This window comes from Cyrtonyx montezumae, unplaced genomic scaffold, assembly GCF_038088225.1.
Source record: "Cyrtonyx montezumae isolate F1298 unplaced genomic scaffold, pur_monq_1.0 scaffold_17, whole genome shotgun sequence".
NCBI lineage: Eukaryota > Metazoa > Chordata > Aves > Galliformes > Odontophoridae > Cyrtonyx > Cyrtonyx montezumae.
The window spans coordinates 12245616-12265176 of NW_027071903.1; the positions used below are offsets into that span (position 1 = coordinate 12245616).

Below are 19561 nucleotides of genomic sequence, written 5' to 3' on the forward strand. Positions count from 1 at the left end.
TGAAGAATTATCTAAGTGTTTAAAATGTGTGAATTATTTGGTATTATATGCTTAAATACATGCAGACACACACACGTACATGTGCACACGTAGAGGGCAGGAAATTTATCTGTTTAAGCAGCGTGTCTTCCTCCACACTGCTTGAAGATGCAGAATCTTACCAAACTGATAGAATATGTTAGTCTCTCATCTTAGTGACTCCCACTGGCTGTGTATAATTCTCTGGTAGTCTTCAGTGTTTCTTGATTATATGGGGTGTTATAATTTCCTGATGATTGAGTATGTTATTTATAATGCAGAAGGTGTTAATCCTTTGGTGATTAACACTCTATTTGAATTACCAGAGGTCAAAGGTCATTATTTTTATTTGGGCTTTTTGCAGTGTTTCTTCCAATGATGTTTATGATATTTTTTTCTACTGAAGGTTTTTTTTTTTTAATTAATCTGAAAATTACTTTGCGATAATTCAGGGCAGTGAGGAGCAAACAGTGAAGCATTCTCATTCCTTTGGTACCCAAAGTCATTCAAGCTGAAGTCACGAGAAGGTAAATTTCCTTTGCAAGAGATAGATCCTCCAGAAGTCTCCTTCTTAACCATTTTGAAGAGCAGATTTATTAAAGACTTTTATATGCACACACTCTGAAGGTAATATGCGCATACCTCTGTGTGTATATATGCATATATACAGCTGTGTTTAAACACATGCGTGCTTACATGTCTATTACATGTGATCTTCAATATGTATAAATATTTAAACTGTCATTTCAATTGGTTTGGAGGTGCTCTAGAGATTGGTGGCCAACTGTCAGCTGGTCTCCCAGTTACTGTGTTTGACAGAACTGAGAAGGTATTTTATGGACCTTGAACTCTTTCAGAGTTTGTGATGAGGTGGAAATCAAGGAATCATGGAATTGTAGGGGCTGGAAGGGACCGCTAGAAATTAACCTTATCCAAGTGTTTCTAGCCTTACAATTAAGACTAGAGTCATCTTGGAGTTATACTGAGCTGTGCTGCTTACAGGGCTGAAGCTGGTGAGAGGGAAGCAGTGAGGGAAGCACTGAGCTCCCATCAGACCTGGTGGGGTCTGTATTTGAGTGTCAGGCTGTAGTATCTTTACAGTTCCAGTGATGCTGATCTTGGTGATCTAAGGGGTCTGATGGTCGGCCTCCACATTTTCCAATAGAAGCATAACTAATCCTGACTTGTTTCTTTAAGAGAACTCAGCATCAGACTAGGCTGATCAAGTGTTAGTAGTGTATATCTTGCAGAGGTGGAACCAGGGTTCACTGGCATCCAAAAGCTCTGTTTTAATTCAGTCACTGGCTGTGGCCTTAATGTCTGAGCTGCTGGATGAAGTCATTCAGTCTGTCAGAAAGTTATAACAGATTATAATGTTTAATCTGTGCACCAAAAATTGTGGGTGCTCAGTGCTGCTCTGCGATGGAAAGGATGGCTGTTAGGGATGCTCTAGCTCTTCATACAGTGATTTTGTTTTACTGCCTCTGTGCCAGCTTTCTTTCTTCTTTTCTCTGATGTTCTGCTCCAAGCTTTGTGAGGTGCTAAGATTAGTGCTGTTCTGCTTTTGTCAAAATCTTTCATGTTTGCTGTGACAGATAGGTGAAAAAGTAGTATTTGTTCTGCTCCAGCATGCAAGAAATCCAGCGCAGACACTGAGGACAATTAGTCCTATGTTGTGGGATAAAAAGCAGACATGTGAAAGTTGTAGGGGAACTTTTTTCCTGTACATGCTCCTGGGGGATTTTTACATATAGCACTGTGGCTTCCTACATGACTTTTCTTTCTAAGATTATTTAACTGCTGTCTGCCATTCGATTGCTGGCCTGTGGTTAGCTTTATTTCTCTTGCACAAATACCAAATGCTGCACTGGCTTCATTTCATTTCTTTTTTTTTTTTCCTTCCCTCAGTGTTTCACTCACATTTTAATAGTTCCATTTGAGCTTAGCAGTGTTTGTTCTGGTTCTGCAGAGAGTAAGTAGTGTGGTACTATGAAATGTGTGGAAAGCATAAGGACTTTAAGGAGGGTTCAGTAGGAGACAAAATTCAAGGCAAAGCGGTTTGTGAGCTGAGAGTGGAGAAATGCAGAGGGTAACAGGAAAGAAAGAAGCAGGGAAGGGAAATGGCTGTGAGAACGAAGAGAGTATAATAAGGGGGAAGAAGAGTAAAAAGTGCAGTGAAAAGAGAAATGAAAATACAAATAATCTTGGATGTGTAAAATATATTTTAACAGGAAGAGTAATGAATTAGAATCTGTTGGTGTACTTTTAAAACTTTTTTTTATAGTCAGCATAATGAAGCTAATGTGAAAGTTTTTCATCTTTCGATGTTGTTATTCCTTGGCTTTTGCTCCCTGAAATGAGAAGAGCTGCAGTAAGTGGTAGAACAGAAAGGAGAATACTTGCTTTTAGGGATCAAAAAATTCTCAAATTGCAGGTCTAATTTTAGTCTGTGTCAAACACTGTGGTTGGTGCTTTGTCTGTAAGAATTGTAAGGTATTAATATGAAAATCTGGGTTGTTTTTTATTGAAATTCACCTGTTGGCTGTGGAGTTAAATATTTCTCTAGGAAGATATATAAACTGTAATAAAAAATATCACAGCCATTTAAAAATGTGACTAATGTGAGTGTCCTTTTTTCTTTTTTTATGTCAGAGATGGTTTTGTCTGCTGATGCAATTCTGAATCACCTTTCTTGAAAACTTGTTCCGTTGTGACTTTACTGTAGCAGAAAGTTCAGCCTTAAATCTGCAGATAGAACATCTGCAATGGTGTGCCTGTGTGGAATTTTAAGTGATGAACTGCCTGATTAAAAACACAAAATGTCTTTGTAAAAGCTGTTACTCGTTTTATGTAAATCAACTTTTTAACTACTGCAGGTGAGGGGAAAAGCGTGGGGAGGGAAAGGAACTAGCAAGACAAGGAGCGTACAATTGAAGTTTTAACTTTAAACTCTTATAGATATCACCTCTATAAATCTGAATTACAAGATCTATCTTGGTAACTAAGATTTGCTTCAGGAAGAATGGAGCAAGTTGTTTGCTGACTTTGCTTATATACGTAGAGCAATGTATTTAGAAGCTTTTATACTGAAGATTATATTGTGTCTAAATACATATTATATTGTAATTTTGATCTTTTTTTCAAAGTGCTGAAATCTACTTAATTTTAAACATATCAACTATTTCTTTACTTGCATTGAGCCATAATTATTTGCAGAAGTGCTGTACTCTCTTGTCATAACTGTTTGAGAAGTTGGTATAATGGGTATTAACATGATTCTTGTCATTAGGTCTAGGAATCTGTTACTGTGGATCTGTAATGCTCTTCTTTTGATGACACTTTTTGTAAGTAAAATTCATGCCATTGTAGAAGTTACTACACAGTCAAACTGAGCTGCTGTGGTCAGAAGATAGCAGGTATCTGTATCTGTGGTGTTTTAACTGGTTCTCCAGTTCCTGGTTTCCCAAGGATGTAAGTGATGGCTCTGTTATAAATGTTTCTGATCACGTTGACAGCTGTGGAAATTAAACATACTCAGCAAAATCTATTTTCTGTCTGGCCAAGTAGAGGAAAGAACAGGTGAAAAAAATCCCTAGGAAAATTAATTCTTATGAACAGTGGAGAATCTTTTCCTTTTTGCTATAATAATTTGATTGCGTTCTCCAACAAATAAGGCTAGCTTTTGTTTCGTTATACATTATTCACATGCAATTTCATCATTTAATGACTTAGAATATGGTTTCTAGGACATGTTGTAGAACACATTGCTAAGATTTCTCTGAACACAGAGCACATTTTCTCTTTAGGAGTTTCCAGAACAGTTGCAATGACATGAGAATAGAAGGAGCTTCAAAATTCTGTGAAAATCCAAGAGGAGAAAGATTGATGGTTTCCTTGAAATATTGTTTCTTAGACTTTATTGTGAACATGCTAATAAGTATTACCTTATCCTCCTCTAAAATACCTCAAAATATTGCATCTTATACAAGGTTAAAACTGGTTTTAAAGCACCAGTTTTGACACCTGCTTGAGCATACCTGCTCACTCCTGGCACCTGGTTTGTGCCCATGCTGCACACTTCAGAGGAGACCACAGGACTCTGCCTGCTCAGGTGGCCCCTTCAGCCAGGGCTTGGTGTACTTGAGCACACTGCTATCAGTGAGCTTCTCCTGCTTCTCTCCAGCCCAATTCTTTCTTGTTTCCAGGGCAACTTCTTAAGTAACTCCATCTCGCAAAGTATTGTCTGTAGCAATTCACTGTTAGAAGTAATTTGATAGTCTTTCTTATGACCTGTACCAGTACTGGCTGTTTCTATTTGAGCTGAAGACTCAAAGAGAGTAATGGAGCACTTCACTGTTTTGTTTCTTGCTTTTTATTTTTTTTTAAGGTCTGGGAATTATGGTAGGTTGTAGTTCAGAAGTGAAGCTGTGGGACTTTATTTGCATATTAAAAAAAATAAATCAGTGTATGGTGACCTTTAGGATATATGCACATTTTTTTTGTGTGTGTGGAAAAAGCTCTCTTAAAATAAATTTATTGTAAAGCAAATAGTTAAAACTGTGCTGCAGTTACATGAAAGAGACAAATATACATTCATTATTTCCTGAGTATGTAGTTTTTATGGGAAAGTCAAGGAAGCGATGGCTGGGTGTCATTAAGAGGTAGCTAGTGGAAAGCAGTGAAATGAGCAATGAGACTTGTAAAGTGTCCTGAAAACTGAAACACCAGTGTACGAAGTCTTGGATCTCCTCACAGATATGGATACCATATGGCAGCATTAAGGAAAATGCAGAGTAGGAGACAAGAATCCTATTATTCCTCACTCTATTTGCTTACTGTTTGCTTTGGGCGAACGACTTACGAAGTTGTGTGTGAACCTTCCTGTGTCACAGTGTTTATGGACAAGGCACCTGTCTTCCTGGTCAGGTTGTTTCCGTAGTGCCATTCTAGCTTTAGCACTTCTGATTATAATTTGTTTTTGTAGTAGTTCTGTAATCAGAGTGTTTTTAACTATTCCTAGATGGAAATCCATATTCATTTTCAAGGGCTTCTACTCTTCCTTCTCTTACAGCCTTTCAGGTTTTTTTCCTTGTTTTCCTTAAAAAGGCCCTCTGCTATGATTGTGGTGTTACTATTTCTGAAGGCTATTGGTCTGCTCTTTTGTTTTGTTACTCCCTGTACCTCCTTCCGTAGCTACCCTGTGTATCTTTGGAACTAGATGGACTGACTGATGTCAGTATTTAATACAAGATGTTTAAAGGATCGGGTTTCTGGAAGAATAACTCTGTTCTGTGGGTGTCTTAGGAAGGATGCATCTGAGAAGATAGCCCGTGTCAGCTCTATAGGAACTCCAGTAGCTGCAGTAAGATTGTTGTCATGTTCTCAGCTGCCTCCCCCTTCCCATTTCTTAAATTATGAACACTCCAGCCAGTGGATATGTGCTTAACTTATAACTATTTTGTTAATTTTTTTACTTTTCTGAAAATAAAAAATGTCCTTCAAAATCATTAAACTAAATCTACCGATGGTCAATACAATTATCTTAGTTTTAATAGCCTAAATTCCAGCTTCTTTCTGCTTTGCTTTTCTGAGTTGTGTTTTTTAAAGTATTCTTGATAATTTACGATGACGTACTCTGAAGTTAATGGTTTGTTTTTACTCCCAGAACAAGTTGTATAACATGCAATAGTGGAGAAAACACACTTAGCTGCTCTTTCACTGATAATTACCCCAGAAGCTGGGGGAAATATTTCCATATTCGGTTTTGCACTTAGCTCAGGTTGTCTTATTAGAATAAGATTAAGTGCAGGCCCTTCTGTCGTAGCAGTGATTACTGTATCAAGAGAGAACAAAAAATGCTGTATTGAAAGGGTGTATGGGAGGGCAAGAACACTGCACAATATTTAGCAAAATGTGCTACAAGGGGAACTCTTGAAGCACAAGCTTTACATGTTGTAATTCTGAAAATTAATGCCTGTGTGTTCATCAAAGCTTATCAGGCTGTGTAGTGGTCATATAGCGGTATTATTACAAATAATAAACTGTTCCTCTTCCTACTCTCTTCCTGCTTTTAGCATTGCAAACAAGTGCAGTATTGTCACTTCTCCATTACAGAGTTTAGTGCAAATAGTTGAACTTCCCTGTGGTCTAGGAAACCTGGCATTTTACGAAGTATTTCATAGCTGAAAAGATCACCTTTACACTAGTACAATGATTTTGCAGCACTTTGCTTATTGGAACACATCTGTGGGGAAAAACCATCCAAAGGACATCCCAAGTTCTGCTCTGTAAAGAAGTGCTCAATATGACATGCAAAGCATTAGGGATAGAATCCACCCAATGCAGTCTCAATTTCAGATACGGGAGGGGAAAAAAAAAATCAAAGATGAAACTATTCCCAATAGAAATGTTGTAAATCTTAGAAAATATATAAGTTTTCCTCTCTGACATACATCAAAGGCATAAAACTGGTAAGATTAAAATATGTTTTTAATCTTGGTTTGATGAGCAAAACTTTCACCATAATATTTATTATGAGAGGCTCAACTTGTGTTGCCTCTTCCCTTTGTTCTGTTTATATATGACTTCCTTTCTTCCAAAAAAGTAGGAAGTATCGCTTTCACAAAGCCAAGGGATATTGCAATGGTTTGTTCATTTAAGCTGAGTCGTAGACCCACGTGGCAGGCACAAACTTTTCTTTTGTTGTCCTGTGTCCCAGAGGAAGAGCAGTGCTTTCTGATGGCTTCCCGTGAATGCCTTTCATTTGTGGAGGAGTTTCACTGGCTTATGCTGACTGTACAAAGATCAAACAGGCAGGAAAATTGTGGTTTCGAGAAACTTAGCCAAGATCTGTTATTTTCTCAGAAGTTTTTCTTCTCTAACCCTATTTTTTAAGGACAGTATTGGGACAATCAGTTGTAGTGACTGGTGGAAAAAAGAGCTTGATGCATCGTTTTCTGTTTAACTTTTAAGTATTTTCTGAGTTATTAGAAAATTTGTCAGCGTATATTATGAAAATGCTAACCATAATTGCAGTCCTTCTTTATTTCATTTGGAATCAATGACATCCAAAATTAAGCTTGAGAAAAATGTTGTGGCTTTTTAGTCCTGCAACTTGATCTTTACTTGGACCACATGCCCACAAAGTCTTGCTGAAATCACGCAGGTTTTGCCTGGGCACAAAGATCTGTCAAACATCTTTGATTATAGGAGTTGACCTATTGAAGTCTCTTTTGTTTCACAAATAGTTTGGGTTTTGTTGTTGGTGGTGTTTTTTGTTGTTTTTTTTGTTTAGCTTTCTTCTTATAAAGATTTCCATTTTGCTTAGCTGTGAGTAAACCTAAGTATTGGAAAGAGATACGCAGACCACAACATGTTTTTAACTGCAGTAATGGCATGTTTTGCTAGCAATACACAGTTTTCATTGTGTTACTCATACAAAACCTCATGTTTTTCATACAAATTTAGGTTTTGATGAAGGATTATTTCAATAAATCTAAAATAGCTTAAGTTTCCGAAGTAAAACATGTAGCATCTTTAGAGGTCAGATGTAGCTGGAACTTGAACAGCTGTACAACATGCATCCTAGCTCGATTTTAATTGTCTTCCCTTTCTCTAACAGCACTAATTCTTGTTTATATTGTCAAGAACCTTTCTACCAAGTACAAGCGCACCATACTTTAAGGTCACATGCTTAACCTTACTGCATGGCACAATGTAAATGGGTGCCTTTTGTTTTCATTAATGTATGAGGGGTGGGTGCAAGGCAAGGCTGTTCACAAGGCTGAAATAACTTATTGTAGAAGTGTCTTAAAGAAAGCATATTTTGTCTCCATACCACAGTTGTTTAGCATTACTCTTGTGCATCCAACCGGCAGCCAGTTTGGTAATGGATTTTTTGTCATTTTGTTCTTTTGACCTGTGATACTTTCCTTGAATTCACCTCAAATAAAAAACAAAGATTTTCCTCTTTCCTTACACACTAGAAGTAGTAAACAAAGCTTGAATTGGTTTTTTTGTTGTTTTTGTTGTTTTTCCTTTATGTGACAGTTTACCAGTCACTATTAATGCATTGCTGCAGAGGTGTAAGATTGACTTTGTAAAAAACAAACAAACAATGAAGTATACTTCTTAAAATGGTTTCAGAAGATTTCAGTAAGTTTTGTGCTTTTCTATCTTTAGTTAGAGGTATGGAGGAAAGATGCAGTTGAGATCTTATGAGTTATTTTGGTTTTGATTATCTGGAATTGACCCTGAATCCCAAGATGTTTGGTTATTTCAATTCAAATTGCCATTATAATATGTAACTGACATCTGCAGTTGGTGTAGTACATCAGAGAAGCTGAAGTTTTGCTTTTAAGTATGCTTTATATCAGGCTGATTCATTGGATATCTTCATTCTGGGTTGTTGTTTGCGTTCATTATTTTATTATTTTGGACCATTAAAGTAATGTTATTCATGACTACATCTGAGACTCTTGGATTTATACTGGCATGTGTATAAACATGTATAAGCCAACACAGAGTATGCATGTGGGTATCCAATGGGAAAAGTCTGACCGAAGAAGGTTGTATGGTTTGGTTTCTGTTTGCGTACCCAGTGATCAAGGTGTAAGGGTAGGCTGTGACTGCAAAAGGCTGAAGCAATAGCACAAGCTTATCACAGAAATTTACTGCTGTGTACACTGCAAGTTGTAAGTTAGTATGAGTAGTACCTTGTGGGTTCTCAAATTGTTATCAAGACAGAAAATTGTTTTTTGTTTACCAGCTTGCTGTTGAGACAGAAATGTGGTTTTCTGACACAAGAATTCTTCAGTGTGAGGTTAAGTTCACAGTATTGGGTTGCTGTGTTCTAAATCAGATAAGTGCTGAAACTTCATTTGGTATACATCAATTGCATAGTAACATCTTGAATTAAAAAAAAAGTAAATAAATAAAAACACGAAAAAAAAGAAAATCATTCACCCACAAATTCCAAAGTCCGAATATTGAAGATGCATTTTTTTAATTATATTTCTCTTTTGAAAGTGGGAAACAATTTTTCTATATACCATAGGAGCAGTTTGGATTATTGTTCATGTAGGCTATCTCTCTTTGTGAACTCCAAACACTGTGAAATGTAATTTGTCTTGTGGTGGTGTGCTAAAGCAGAATGTGAAGTGTGCAGGTAGTAATAGTGCTGGAGACGTGGAGCCGTAGTAGAACTAGATCAGGATGTCTCTCTAAGGCAGTTTTGCTATGAGAGAACACTGATCAAACTCACCACCACATACTGCTAGTTCCTGTTCCTGTTGCACCTCAGAAGACTGGAAAGCTTACTTCATTAGCTTACTGGAGAATGTCTCCACTGTGGCACGTACTTGCAACATGTCTGCTAAGGATGCTTGGCTGGTATGTACCACACTCTCACTGGCAATGCTGTAATTCCTGCTGGTGAAATCTCAGATCCTCCCCACAGGGTGTGGAGATGATCGTTCAACCATCTCTGATCTCTTCGGGCTGGACTTTGCCGCTGAATTTCAGAGCCATGCTCTGATTTCCTGTACCCATGGAAGCCAGCACAAGGGCACGGTGACACTGGAGTGCTGCAGCATGCTGGAACTGCTGTTGCGGGGTGTAACAGAATAACTGGACTTTCTTTTTTCCAAATGGTACTGGTGTATTGAGTGAGCACATCATGCAGGTGACGCAGGTGCTGAGTTATCAAACTCTTCAGCAAATGACTTTCGATTCAGAGAAAAATAGGTGTACATATGTGCACAGAGATCTATTGATCTTATTGTTTCTTTTGTTTGTTAGGCATATTAATCTTATGGTAAAGTTTATTTTCCTTGATGATTTTTCACTAATGAAAATTGTTTGAGTAATGATTTTCCATAAGTAGTGAAATTTTCAAGTACTTGGCCATTCAAGCTGTTAATCCTTCTCAAGTGTTCATGTATAAGTATGTGAATGTTCGTGGGAAATAATTATGACAAAATCACAACATTTAGAGCCTAATTAACTGGAAATATTTAAGAAAAAAATGTTGTTTGTTTTGGTGGCAGTTGTTGTGTTTTTAATGCCCTAAAAGGGGACAAAATAAATGTTAAAATTTTCTAAATTGATTTATTTTTCCCTTGAGCTACTTGCTCATTCTATCCTTGTGTGTATCCTTATAATTGTTGGGTTAATTAGTTGATAATCTGTCTTTTAAGTATGAAAAATGAACCTTTTATTCCTTTCTCCTGAGGAGATAAATTAATTACAGAGAGCTTTATTGCTCCCTTCCTCAGAGTGCAAAAGAGAGCAAAAATCTCAATGAAGTGAAAACAAACCCATACAAGGAAGAGACCAGGGAATATCAATGGAAGAAAATGGTGCTTTAATAGCAGAGAATAGCAGAGACTACTGGCAGGCTGGTACTTGTCATTCACTCCGAAGTCCATCTCTCTGGCGGAAGGGAAACACAGGCAGAATCCAAATATAACTCTACCAAAACATAATAATCAATAATTGGCCATGGTTTGCATTAACCAGTATGATAGACTGTGGATTTTACACGTGTATTGCGCTCAGAAGAGCAGTAAATAGTGAGAAGAGTTCCCATCCCATGGCCTGATGGAAGTGAGTTTGTGCATGATCCCTCCTTGGAGGGATCCTGGCAAGGCTGTAGGACAAGTGCAGCAGAACTGAGCCTGCAGGTGTGCTGCGTCTTGTATGTGCCTGCACAGGGAACCCGCAGGCATGCACACACAGAATGAGGCTGAGTATATTTTGCATTTATTTGTTTTAGAAGGAGGTTCTTGTTCTGGGAAAAAAAGTGAAGGCTTCTTTTGAGCCAAAAAGTTCATAAATTTGATCAGCTGCAATGAGGAAGCCTTACCTTATTATAGAGAAGTGTTACCTTAGTTAACATCTTATGTGTACCTGAGCTACTGAATTAAATTTGCGGTTTTTTTCTTGTCAAGTATAAACGTGTGTTGCCTATTACAACAGTCAGACATTTGCCTTTGTCACCCATAATGGTAAATTAGCAACCAAGAATTATGGTGGAATATGTATCGCAGAGTGATATAGATTCATGCAATTGTTGCTAAAAAGTATTACAGTAAAGCAGTAGGTGGCTTGATGGCAACAGGTTGTGACTTCAGTCATGTTCAGTGACCAGTAGTGTTCAAGCCTTTTCCATATCAGACCGATACTTAGATCTGTTCAAGGAAATCTATGATATGGCAGATAGAACTTCCGGTGCTGGTGCTAAGAGCTGCTAACAGAAATGTGATCATGAGTTCTGCATAGCTTACCGTATTAAGGCTTCAGTAGAAATTAAATGAGTCCAAGTAAAGTCTTGCTTACATATACATAAATTGGGATTGGTAAGATTATATGAGGATTCAATTCAAACTAGTTTTCATTTCAGCTAGACTTTGTTTAGGTTTTAGTGAGATGGCATTACCCACTTCAGACTGTAATTTTTCCTTTTTTATTTTTTTGTCCTTATGCATCTGGTGTAGTCAATTTTGACATGCTAAGAAAATTGCACTTCCAACATTCTCTTTCGAGTTTTTTCAGCAAGTGAGATAATTTTTATTACAGTTCTTCCATGCATAGAGCTGTACATAGTTGGTAGTGAAAACTGTATTCACTGTCTGAGCGAACTCAGAGAGGTTGTACCCAGTGCAGTTCGGTACTGCAGAATGTAAGCTGTCCCAGAGCTCATCAGTGGCATGAGTCTTGTATTGCATCTTAGCTCAACTGATTTCAGCAATAGTGAATAATCACTGAAGCATATACTACTGTGCAGTTCTTCAGGACTTAAGCGTTAAGTGTAACAACTGTTTGCATGTGACCAAAATGGGAAAGGGGAGGTGTATACAAAAAAGTGAATTACTACAAAGAGCACTTTCTGCTTCAGTTCTTGTTCAGAAAACATATGTTCAGCCATGCAGGCAACAGTTGGGGTAAAGACACACTGTAGGTTTGGAAACAAAAGGCATGTTCTTTTCTTGCATTCACAATGTTTTCAAACATATTCACTTGTTAGGGAGTAGCCTGTCAGCTGGATCTTCTTGCAAGCCTGATTTCTTTTTCCTGACTCCTTTCAAAAGCTTTTTCCCCCCACAATGTTTTACACTTCATATAATCCACTATGCATGATAGGCCTGCTTCTGTCTTTGTGCTATTGATGATTCAGACAGAGGTGGAGGGGCCGTGCTCTGGGAGAATGTGGCTAAAGGGTAACCTTTCACTCACCCATACATCTGAAGGTGCTAAGCCACTCTTATTCCAAACATTGTGAGTGGGTCAGTTGCTCTTTCTTGATGAGATGAGTTACACTTTGCTTTTAGAGTGCTGCCAAAATGGTTAGTGCAGCAAAAAGATTTTGAAAGTGCTGTTCTTTATACTTTTTTTTTCCAGACTTTCAGATTAACAGTTGTAACTGTGTTGAATCATCCTGTATGGAAAGTTCTGTCCCTGCTGGAAATTCATTCAATTTTGTTATGCCAGAATAACCTAAAGCAGCTCGGTCATAGTTTTGTTTCAATTCCTTTTTTTTTTCTTCTGAATATGTAATTCAAGGCGACAATCTAGATAGAATGATATAGGCATAAAAGTAACAGTTATTTGCTTTCTCATGTAGGAATAAGCTCTGTCTAGTTTAATATATAACCTTTAAACTCATATAAGGCCAAAATGTACTGGTTTAGCTCCACAGGTATAGTTAAATGGTACAACTTTCTAGTGTAGACAAGACCTAAAGTTTTTATGGAAATGTCTAAGTGATCTACTCTGTGTAGGTTTTTCTAGGTCAAACTACTCATCTATCAAGTCAGGTATTCATCCTTTGTTGTCAGCAGTGAATACCTCAAAGAGAGACAGAGCTTCCTACATTTTAATGCATGTAGGCTTGTTGTATTTAGAGCTTAAGCATATGTCTAACTTCAAGCATTCTACTCTATAATTGGGTTATGTACTTGCTTAGTTTAGATGTGCTTAAGTGCTTTCACTAATTGTGTGCCACTGAGTATAATGGAAAAGAAGAATCTACATTTTGGCAGTGGTTTCCAATCAGAAGCTTGAGTCTCCTTTTATCCTACCAAAAAAAATAAAATAATAATAATAATTAAAAAAAGCTCTCATAGGATTCTCTGTTCTTTTGTATTTTATTTAAATACAGTCATAGTATTTGACTCAAAGACAAACTATTAATATTGGAAGTATTCAGACTACTTTAACATACTTTCTAACTCCTTAATAACGTCTGTGTAAATTTCTCATTTTAGAATATGTCAGTGTTTCATGTAGAAGTAACAAAAGGAGAATGTTATGCATTGTGCTGGCTTGTGGATTATTCATGTATTGTGTTGCAGTAGTAATAGTGTTAGCTGAATCCAGTAGCCTGGGAAATTACCACTAATGAGTGTCCAATGATTAGGATATAAGGTCCTTCAGAGCATGAGGATAATTTAGATGACTAGAAAATCCACAGCCAAGGAAACTCTATGTAAATATTTTCTAATGAAAGGTGCCAGCAAATGCATCCTTGCCAGCATACGTCAAATCTGCCAGAAGATCTGTGAGGATAGGGATTAAGTTTTTAGCACTGTCATCTTAAAAGCTTTGACAGGGAATCATTATTTAAACATTTTTCTTGACTGAATATGACTGAAAAGATGTTAACGGTAGATAAAACTAATATAAAGTAGTTAATGATAGTGACACGTTTTCCAAGTCTGCAGCTCTTTCTTTTCATTGGGCTCTGTCAGACATCCCTGAGAGTACTACAGCTTTAAAATAAATTGGCCTTCCTTCTCAAATGAAATTTGATGATTTGTCTCCAATCTGATAAAAGAAAGCACACGCTAGTATATTGCCTTTTTTCAGGAATTTTTTTGTTTTGTTTTATAGGCTCTTTAAAAGTAAATTATGTTTTAGATGTTGCACTGACTTCTCTGAGTCTCAGGAAGAAAACAGTTAATAATAATTTCTTCCCTTTCAGCTCCCCTGAGCCTACCTTCATCGTACGGTTTGCGTATAACAGCTAGTAAGAGTTGAATGTACTGAATCTTAAACAAATCTATTAGGATCACGATGGCAAGAAACTGGGAAAATGGCAGGAAAAACGAACAATGATTTTGTAAACCCTCCAAAGGTCAGAAAAAGGCTTTCAGTAAGTATGCAGAGGCTAGAAATCAAATCCCATTTCCTATCATAAGAAACCAGTTGTTTTAGCAGCAGTGGTTAATGTACTGTATGTGAAAGATTTAAGACTAGTTGGAAAGCTTTGCTTCTGTTTTATTAGGCTGCTATTGAAAAGCCAACAGCATAACTTCAACTAGGTGCTTTGAGATTTCTTAATGGGCTGTCAAGGGCAAGACACCAGGTCTGTGCTATACTAGCTCTTTCCTGTACATTAAAACAACAGGGGCCAAATGATCATATACAGAAGTATGAATTACTTGATGCTTTCTCTGTTCCATATGGTCAGCCATGTCTTTGGCAATTAATCATGTACAGAATCAGTTGAGTGCTCTCTGAAGCATTGAAGTCAACATTTAGTTGTACCTGTGCCAGTGGGGGCAGTGGGGGTTGCAAGCGTAAAATAGCAGGATGAGGAGCTGCTGGCGCCGAAGCCAGAGCAGCTGGCTTCTATAAACAACACTTTTTTTCCTTTTTACCTTTTTTCCTTTTTTCTTTGACAAACGTGAGCCATTTTTCAATATCATCCAAAACATGAGGTTGCTGAGTGAAACTGTGATATCTGGCATAGTGGATTAATAAACTAAAGGCAGAGAATTGGATTTAAAGTGTCCGAATTGCTGGGTGATAACTTAAACCATACTGAGTACTTCCACATATCAATGAAAATGGGTGCACTTATTCATATTTTAAGTAAAAAAAATTTAAAAGTGAAGAAGAAATGAGTAGTGGTTTGTAAGCTATTACTAGTTTTTTTATGGCACGGAAGTTATGACATGTTAAATTAACATGGCTTAATAGATTTCAGGTTCTGTTTTTCTCTAAAAGGCAGTGTTCTGGTTTTGCAGACTTCCATCAGGAATTTTTTTTTTTGCACTAATGATAACATAAAGTTACGAGAAACCAGAAGACTTAAAGAAATTTTAGTCCTGTTTACAAACTTGATGCTTTTCCTTCCTGTATTAAATATTGACTACTGAGAGATGACTAATATGTTAAAGTAGGATTGGTTAATAAAAACTCTGAAGGCTATCCTATTTAAATTCATGAGGAGTAAATTCCATCTTAACTTAAAGTGAAAAAAAGTTGTTTGTTGATCCAATAAAGTGGGACCAAAAGATGAACTGTCCCAAGAGCCACTTTAACTTCAGTTTAGACTGAGGGCTAGTTTGTTTGACAGGATATTAGGCTTCGTGTCTCAAGCTGTATGTTTCTAACCTCGAGGGGTCTGTACTGAAAGGAGGAAAATCAAACCTTAAGACTGAAAAGGTGCCAGTGTGGTTTTTGGAGTATTTTGAGGTTCCTCTTTTGTTCATTTTCTCATTGTTAGTGGCTTATTTATGTTCAAACAAAGTTTCTTCTGCTTTGTATGAGGGAAAGTATAATCATTATCCTGTTATAATAGCTGTAACTCTAATAAAAGGCATCTAGTTTTGTGTGTATCCTAAGGTGAGTAGTAAGATGCACTTATAGCACATTATGTTCAGTCCCATGTCACAGATACATTTTGTAAGCGTGAATGACATGAATATGATAGTGATGCATTGAAGTCTTGTCTATTACCTTTTTAACACAATGCTCTGATGGTTGCTGCCAGGTATTGTTTGTAGAGCACTAGATTTAGTGCCACTGTGCCCAGGTGGAATGTGGAGGATAATTTGCTAAGCTGTATTTAACATATGAGGCTGTATTGCCAGCTGATATATTTATATATATATGTACATAAGGTGTGCATAAATTTGTTTGGGTTTTTGTTGAGGTGGGTTGTCTTTTTATTTTTAGGACTGTGCCACTTAGGAATTGCAAAGGAAATACCCTTAATGCATTAATAGATCTGTAAGGAAAAATGGGACAGATATGTTTGAAAATGTTAACGGTAGTGCCTATTAATGAGACATACTGACCAATAGGATGAGCAGTTGCTTCCCCCAAGCAATAAGCAATTTGCTTAATCGCGTTTCTTAGGTTGTCTAGGATATGTTTTTGCCAGCTCAGGAAGCAGAGGAAAGAAAGTTTCAACAATCTGTAAACATTACCACCCTCAAGAATCTCTGTGAGCCTGAAGATGAGATAAGACAGGCTGTAGGGCTGCTTGCATTATTTGTTTTTTCTGCTGTCCTGTGGTCCCAAGTGTGCTGAACAGCACTGAGCCAGTGCAGAGTCCTGCACAGCCATGTGAAGGCTTCACTCAGCATCGTGCACAGGGGGCCTCTGCAGACAATTATCTGTCATTAAAGAGCATTAAAAGAATTGAAACGCGGGGTCAGATTTTCTTTGATGAGACGTGAAACTATAGTGATGTTCAAAAGAAGGTCATTCCTGCCCTTTAGAGCAGGGTGGTATTGGCTGGGTTTCTGTTGGATTTTTATCAGTGTTGATGTGAGGAAATGGCTTTCCCAGCTGATAAGATCTTTGACCGAGTTTCTTGAACCCTTGACCTTTATCAGTCAAGGTATATATTGAATCCCCTTGTTAAAAATAAATCCCAAAACAAGTTACATGGAAAAAAAATCTTTTGAAGGAGGGTGTTTTATAATATAATTCCACCCAGAATGCTGCTTTATCTTCCACAATTTGGAGTTTTTATCGAGACACTAGGAATGTCAAGTTATTAAGAAATGTCTCTGTAAAAGCTGCATTTCAAACTCTGCACTCATATTCCAGGTAACCTTACTGCCCTTAGCACTCATAGGAAACAAGTAAATCAGTTAAATTGCTACGTATCATTGTTGTATGTTGCTTAATAGTACTATTTCACCCTTGAGGTAGCTACAGTGGGCTCGTAGGGCTCAGTAAAGAAGCGTTTATGATGTCTGTGTCAAACTGTGTTTGACTTTGTCTCTGTACATCACCATAGGAATGAAAGGTGTTAGTAGAAGTCTGGTGCAATATAGTTGTTCTCTCAGTAAAATTTCAAGTCTGTTCAGTTTCCAGAATTATGATGTAGATGTAGGGGACTTCAGGTAGTACCGAAGTTGCAGTTTGGCTGGTCTGCCAGCATTTTTACAAAAGCATCGTGTGACTGAACCTTTGGAGAAGTGGTTGCCCATCTTTGCAGACTCCCACGGCATCCTCTTTTCCTTAGGAATTACCAGTTCTCTATGGACTGTGCTTTGCAGACCACTTACTTGAGCAATCTTGTTTGTTGCCTGCAAATAACTATATTTTCAGATTTGTCAGTCAGATCATCATTGATCTTTGTGGCTTTCCTGCAGTCATTGAGAAAAATAGACATTATCACCAGCTTTCTTCCTTTCTGCTGTGGTTAATACAGTCACCCAAGAATTCTGAAAGGAAAATCCTAGTGTGCTGTGCCCTGGTCGAGTGGTGAGTCCGATGGTACTATTATACAGAGATAAGCTTGACTATAGTGCTTTATATATATTATAGTCAAAAATCTTAGAATGAGGAAGATAAAGCCTTAATAGGCATATTTATTCTGAATGACAAGGAGTGTTCATTTTCATCTCCTGAAGAATGTACACATCTTCATCTCATGTGAGTGTGTTTTGAAGACCTGTGCAGTTGCTGGAGATAAACTGGGAATCAGGGTTTGTTGGAGATGGCAGGTACTAGAGCTTGTGGAAAAGATGATGCAGGTCAATGCAAGGGAAACCCAGGTCAGAGAATCTTATCTGAAAATACTCCCTGGCTTTCTGTTTGCTTTGTAATGTCATAGTAGGGTCAAGAATGTGATCTGTTCAGACTTATGGACATTTGGTCTTTTTTGTGTGTGTGTGTGGTTGTTTGTTTTTGTTTGGATGATTTTTTTATTTTTATTTTTTTTGCCCTTTGGAAATCCAACAAATAGAAATGGGGGGAGGAGGAAAAGTTGGATGCTTGCAGTCCTTGTCATCTGATGCTGGTGAAATCAAGTGCTTTCCTGCCTATGTGAATCCTGCTATGCTTGCCGTTGGGAATTCTCATCGTGGTTCTGATGTCACTGCTACTACAGCTGAAGTCTATAATCTGCATATTCTAACTTTTGGGGATAAAACATTTTCCTCGTTTCACAACCTGAACATAACGATGATTTATCTTAGAAAATCCCTGGAGGAATCTGTGTGTGTACATTTGGGCCAGGCAGACTCTAAAGGGAACTGTGATGATGAAGGCTATGTGCTGTGCCTGCTGGTCATGTTGTTCCCTTAAGAGAGGCTGTGCTGGAGGTAACAGTTACAGCTACCAGTGATATTTGAGTTGTGTTTTGAAACTGCTCGGGTTTAAAACATTTTTAGCTTCCTTTTCCATGGAAAAAACTAGGTTTGCGTAAGCATTCCACCCATTTGGTTCCCTCCTTCCCAAAAGCATTTAGATACTCTGTTAAAACATGCTAATGGAGATTAGAGCATCAAAGATAAATGAAAACCAGCAGCTGATTAAGGCGAGAAAGGTAAATAATATTATTCCAAATGAGTGAAAAGATGGCAGCTTGGACTCTGGCTCCGTTCTGGTTGGCCATCCGGTCAGCAGAGGTTCACAGCACAGCAGTGCACATGCTGGTAGTGATGGACATCAGCACATGTCTGTTGGTCTTGAGGGAGTTGGAGTTTTCTGGCTGAGTGATGAAGGACAGATCTGCAGTTTTATTGGCCAAGCTGTTGATGCAACATTTGAAAAGACCAGTAACTTTTGTTCTTCAGAGACTAGGTGGACCTACCTGTAGAGCAGAATTACACTGCGTATTTATTTTTCCAGCAGTTTGTACTGTACTCCATAAATTAAAAAAAAAAAGTGAAGAATGTTGCTCCTTGTTCACTTGAAGTATTTCATAATAAGATGAAAATAGAACATGGGTACATGATAAGAAATTTCTTTCAGGCGATACAATGCAAAAAGGAATTCTCTTAAGCAGGGAAAAAGGCTGGGAGGGAATCTCCTCAAATGCTGTAGTAAGGCAAACACTTCTCATATGACGTGATATAAGAAAATGTTTAAAAGAGAATGGAATTATATCTTAAGCAAATGAGAGTTGGAATGCACAATATCTTACCGTGTTACTTAAGGCGATGAGATTTTAAGGTTTACCTTATGTGTCATGTACATTGATTAAATACCAAATATATGGTGGCCATTTCTAACCATCATTTACTGTATTGATTTGTCAGCAGTGGAACTGTAATAAAAAAAGTATTGATTTACTGTCCTTATTTGCTTATGGGCTTTTTATTAATTTTACACATTGTTTCCTATTTCCAGATTATAATTTTAATGTGTTTTTTTTTCCCTTTTTAAGACAAACCTGGTCCTACAAGAAGTTAGAAAAAAGGAACAAACTGAAGAACAAAGGAATGAAACCATCAGCTGCTTACTGCTAGTTCTTACTGAGCGGCAAAGGCTGCGTAATGAATGGACAGCAAGG

The 19561-nt window shown here is 37.5% G+C and overlaps 1 protein-coding gene across 1 annotated transcript in view; it reads left to right on the forward strand.

Annotated features, from left to right (window-relative positions):
* The window catches only part of FTO (FTO alpha-ketoglutarate dependent dioxygenase), a 221434-nt gene that overhangs the window by 75028 nt on the left and 126845 nt on the right, over positions 1-19561 (forward strand). The window contains exon 8 of the mRNA XM_065733271.1: positions 19436-19560. Coding sequence (XP_065589343.1) covers positions 19436-19560 — 125 coding nt within the window. The remainder of the gene's footprint in view (positions 1-19435; position 19561) is intronic.